The 5,000-nt window shown below is 38.6% G+C and overlaps 1 protein-coding gene across 6 annotated transcripts in view; it reads left to right on the top strand.

Annotated features, from left to right (window-relative positions):
• LOC122257980 (alpha-crystallin B chain) overlaps nucleotides 1-5,000 on the top strand; it is a 9,116-nt gene that overhangs the window by 3,190 nt on the left and 926 nt on the right. For 4 of the 6 annotated variants that reach the window (XM_043023613.2, XM_043023615.2, XM_086551932.1 and 1 more), the window contains 4 exons: nucleotides 138-266; nucleotides 1,764-1,894; nucleotides 4,379-4,469; nucleotides 4,932-5,000. The exon at nucleotides 4,932-5,000 is cut by the window's right edge and continues 926 nt beyond it. In XM_043023613.2, coding sequence (XP_042879547.1) covers nucleotides 138-266; nucleotides 1,764-1,894; nucleotides 4,379-4,469; nucleotides 4,932-4,997 — 417 coding nt within the window. In that variant the 3' untranslated portion in view covers nucleotides 4,998-5,000. Of the gene's footprint in view, nucleotides 1-137; nucleotides 267-1,763; nucleotides 1,895-4,378; nucleotides 4,516-4,931 lie in introns of all 6 variants that reach the window. The other 2 variants (XM_043023616.2, XM_086551933.1) reach the window with 1 other exon arrangement.

Below are 5,000 nucleotides of genomic sequence, written 5' to 3' on the forward strand. Positions count from 1 at the left end.
TCTCTCACACACACTCTCACCCCCTTCTTCCTCCCTCTCCCTCTGCCTCTCTCTCCCTCTGCCACCCCCCCCCCCATTTCTTTCCCACAAAACCCCACTTCAGAATAAGCAAGCCTGTGTACCTCTCCCCCTCGCAGCACTTCGGCGCCTCGATGCCCCCCGACGACGTCTCTGTCCCGAGCTCGTCCCTGTACATGCGCTCCAGGAGACCACCGAAGGAGAGGTCGGGCGTCTCGCAGCTCTCTCAGGATAAGGATAAGTTCATGGTGAGGGCGTGAGGGCGTGAGGGTGTGAGGGCGTGAGGGCGTGAGGGCGTGAGGGCGTGAGGGTGTGAGGGCGTGAGGGCGTGAGGGCGTGAGGGCGTGAGGGTGTGAGGGCGTGAGGGTGTGAGGGCGTGAGGGCGTGAGGGTGTGAGGGCGTGAGGGGAATTGGGTTGTGTTGATGGGGTGAAGGAATGGATGCTTTGGGAGGACGTGAGGACGGGGGGCGGGATTGGGGTGGGTGGAGGAGAGGGGAAAGGAGAGGGGAGGGAGGCGTGGGTGTTGGAGTGGGGAGGAAGGGGTGGAGGGGGTAAGTTAGAGAAGGAGGTGGAGTTGGTGGAGAGGGGTAGGTAGGGTGGAGAAGGAGGTGGAATTGGTGTATGAGGAGAGGGAGGTAGATGATGATGATGATGAGAAGGAGGAGAGTGTGGAGGAGGAGAAGGAGGAGGAGAGTGTGATGGAAAAAGGGTAGGTAGAGGAGGAGGAGGAGGAGGAGGAAGAGGTAGAGAAGAAGGAAGAATAAAGTGAGAACGTGGGAGAATGAGGAGAATGAAGAACGAAAGATGGTTATCATGAATTGTTCCAGTTACTGTTTCATGAGTTTCAAATCACTACGGTCTAGTTATAAAAAAAAATTACGGAATAAAATTCTGCTTTTGATAACTATTTAAAATCAAACATTCATAAACACGTGGGAAAAATAATGAATGAAAACCCTCATCCATAAATAGCAAACATTTACTTAACTACCTATCAGCCATATGAATACATAGTACGAATACCTAGAAGTGAAAACCCATCAACAATTTTCTTTTTTTCAATCCTTTCAAAAAATACCACTGAAAAATATTGAAAAGTAGTCCACCCAAAAAAAAAAAAAATGTTCCACAAATATATATATATATATATATATATATATATATATATATAATATATATAATATATATATATATATACACACATATATATGTATATATACATATATGTATATATGTATATATATATATATATATATATCTATATATATATATATATATATATATATATATATTAATATATATATCTATATTTATTTATATATATATGTATATATGTATATATATATATATATATATATATATATATATATATATATATATATATATATATATATATACATATATGTATATACATATATATACATATATGTATATATATATACATATATGTATATATATATATATATATATACATATATACATATATATATATATATACATATATATGCATATATATACATATATATATTATTATATATATGATTATATATATATAATTATATAAATATTTATATATATATATATATATATATATATATATATACATATATATATACATATATATACATACATAGTCCACCCCCCCCAAAAAAAAAAAAAATCCACAAAAACAACACACCGACCATGACGTCACCACCACACTCATGACGTCATCTCCCCCCCTCCCCCCCACCCCCACCCCCAGATGTGCTTGGACGTGCAACAGTTCACGCCCGATGAGCTGAAAGTGAGGGTGGTCGAGGGCGTGGTGGAGGTCGAGGGAAAGCACGAGGAGAGGGAAGATGAACACGGCTCCATTACGAGGCATTTTCTTAGGTAACGAACGGTGGCTCTGGTTTGTGTTTTCTGTTCTTTCTGTTCTTATTGTGATGTTGATTGTTATTGTTATTATTTATATTGTTTTATTATTGTTGTCCTTATTGTTGTTGGTACTATGATGTTTGTTGTTGTTGTTATTATCATCATTGTGATTTTTTTTTATTGTTGTTATTATGATGATTGTCATTACTATTGTTATCATTATCATTATCATCACCCAAATCATCAGCATTATCATTATCATTATTATCATTATTATTATCATTATCATTATTATCATTATCATTATTATCATTATCATCATCATCTTCATCCTCATCAATGTTATTATTATGTTTATCTTTGTCATTATCATTATTATAATTGTTATCATTACTATTATCATCACTATTATTATATCTTTTTTATAATTATCAGTATCATTATTATCATTATCATTATTATCATTATCATCATCTTCATCCTCATCAATGTTATTATTATGATTATCTTTGTCATTATCATTATTATAATTGTTATCATTACATTTATCATCACTATTATTATATCTTTTTATAATTATCAGTATCATTATTATCATTATCATCTTTATTATTATAATCATCATTATCATTATTATTATCATTATCATCATTATTAACATTATCATCATTATCATTATCATTATTATCATTATCATTAATATCATCATCATCGATATTATCACTATTATCATCAATATCATTATCATTATCATCACCATTATCCCTTTTCTTCGTCTTTTTATCTTTCTTCTTTTTTCAGCATTTCTTTGTTGTTGTTGTTTTTTCTTTTCTTTGTAATTTTGTTTCTTTGCAATATGCGTATCTTTTATTAATAATAGATGTAGTAGTAGTAAAACTAGAGTTATAGTAGCATTACTGTTCTCTGTTGTGCCATATCGCTGCTAATGTTGTTATCATAAGTATTATCATCTTTATAGCTATTACTTTATTGTTATTGCTTATCATATCACCTGTGACCCTAATTTTACACTGTATCAGAACGCATTTTTATTATATTAGAGTGATCTTCATTACATTATATCGAACTTTATTATATTGTATTGACAAATCTTTGTTTTTCCGACCATAGGCTAACTATGATATATCAACTATTTTATTTATCATTATTTCCAAAAGAAAAGTCAGACTAAAAGTATCTTTAAGAAAAAAAAGTCAGACTAAAAGTATCTTTAAGAACAAAAAGTCAGACTAAAAGTATCTTTAAGAACAAAAAGTCAGACTAAAAGTATCTTTAAGAACAAAAAGTCAGACTAAAAGTATCTTTAAGAAGAAAGATTATAATTTCCTTACCTATCAGTATTCTGCATGTTATATAACCAAAGTACACAGCCCAAAGCCCACATACTTCACAAACACGAAGAGACCTTGATTCCCCTTACCTCTGTCCTGAGGCTCCTTTTCCCCCTTCGACTCCCCTCCTTAATGCGACTCACCTTCCTCCCCTTACCTCTGTCTGAATTCATCCTCGTTCTCCCCTTCGACTCCCCTCCTTAATGCGACTCACCTTCCTCCCCTTACCTCTGTCTGAATTCATCCTCGTTCTCCCCTTCGACTCCCCTCCTTAATGCGACTCGCCTTCCTCCCCTTACCTCTGTCTGAATTCATCCTCGTTCTCCCCTTCGACTCCCCTCCTTAATGCGACTCGCCTTCCTCCCCTTACCTCTGTCTGAATTCATCCTCGTTCTCCCCTTCGACTCCCCTCCTTAATGCGACTCGCCTTCCTCCCCTTACCTCTGTCTGAATTCATCCTCGTTCTCCCCTTCGACTCCCCTCCTTAATGCGACTCGCCTTCCTCCCCTTACCTCTGTCTGAATTCATCCTCGTTCTCCCCTTCGACTCCCCTCCTTAATGCGACTCGCCTTCCTCCCCTTACCTCTGTCTGAATTCATCCTCGTTCCCCCGTTCGACTCCCCTCCTTAATGCGACTCGCCTTCCTCCCCTTACCTCTGTCTGAATTCATCCTCGTTCTCCCCTTCGACCTCCCCCCTTATTGCGACTCGCCTTCCTCCCCTTACCTCTGTCTGAATTCATCCTCGTTCTCCCCTTCGACTCCCCTCCTTAATGCGACTCGCCTTCCTCCCCTTACCTCTGTCTGAATTCATCCTCGTTCTCCCCTTCGACTCCCCTCCTTAATGCGACTCGCCTTCCTCCCCTTACCTCTGTCTGAATTCATCCTCGTTCTCCCCTTCGACTCCCCTCCTTAATGCGACTCGCCTTCCTCCCCTTACCTCTGTCTGAATTCATCCTCGTTCTCTCCTTCGACTCCCCTCCTTAATGCGACTCACCTTCCTCCCCTTACCTCTGTCTGAATTCATCCTCGTTCTCCCCTTCGACTCCCCTCCTTAATGCGACTCGCCTTCCTCCCCTTACCTCTGTCTGAATTCATCCTCGTTCTCCCCTTCGACTCCCCTCCTTAATGCGACTCACCTTCCTGCAGGAAATATCGCCTTCCCGAAGACGTCATGATGGACATGGTAGGCTCGACTCTCTCTCCTGATGGCGTGCTGACGATCGAGGCGCCGAAGAAGGTTCGTGACTGAGTTCCTGAGGACTGGAAGGGAGGAGTGAAATCACGTGACTATGTCGTTCTCTTTTTTTCACTTTTTTTCCCCCCTTTTTTTTTTTTTTTTTTTTTTTTTTTTTTTCTGTGGAGTTTAGTCTTCAGATGGGGGTTCGGAAGCTTTGTTGATATTTCGGGAATGTTAGGTGTAATAAGGGGGTGATGGCATGTTTATGAAGGGAATTTTTGTAACTGGTATGAAGTGTTTTATAATTTGTTTGCAATAGAGTTGTGTAAAGATATGGTATAAAGTAAACTTGAAGTCAAACACACAGACAGTCGAACTTTTCACGTCTTTGATCAAAATCGGCTTTACTAATCACAGCAAATTGTCTATCCCAAACAACTATAGATTGATCATTGAATAAATATATCATTGACAAAAAACTCACAAAGAGATTACTATAGTGACTTCTTACCCTTCCCACAGAAGCTGGAGCCTCCCCCACCTTCCCAACGTGACGTGCCCATCAAGAAGAGTGAGGACAAGGCATAAGAA

This window comes from Penaeus japonicus, unplaced genomic scaffold (genome assembly GCF_977035675.1).
Source record: "Penaeus japonicus unplaced genomic scaffold, GWHDUDI00000001_assembly GWHDUDI00000026, whole genome shotgun sequence".
Taxonomy (NCBI): domain Eukaryota; kingdom Metazoa; phylum Arthropoda; class Malacostraca; order Decapoda; family Penaeidae; genus Penaeus; species Penaeus japonicus.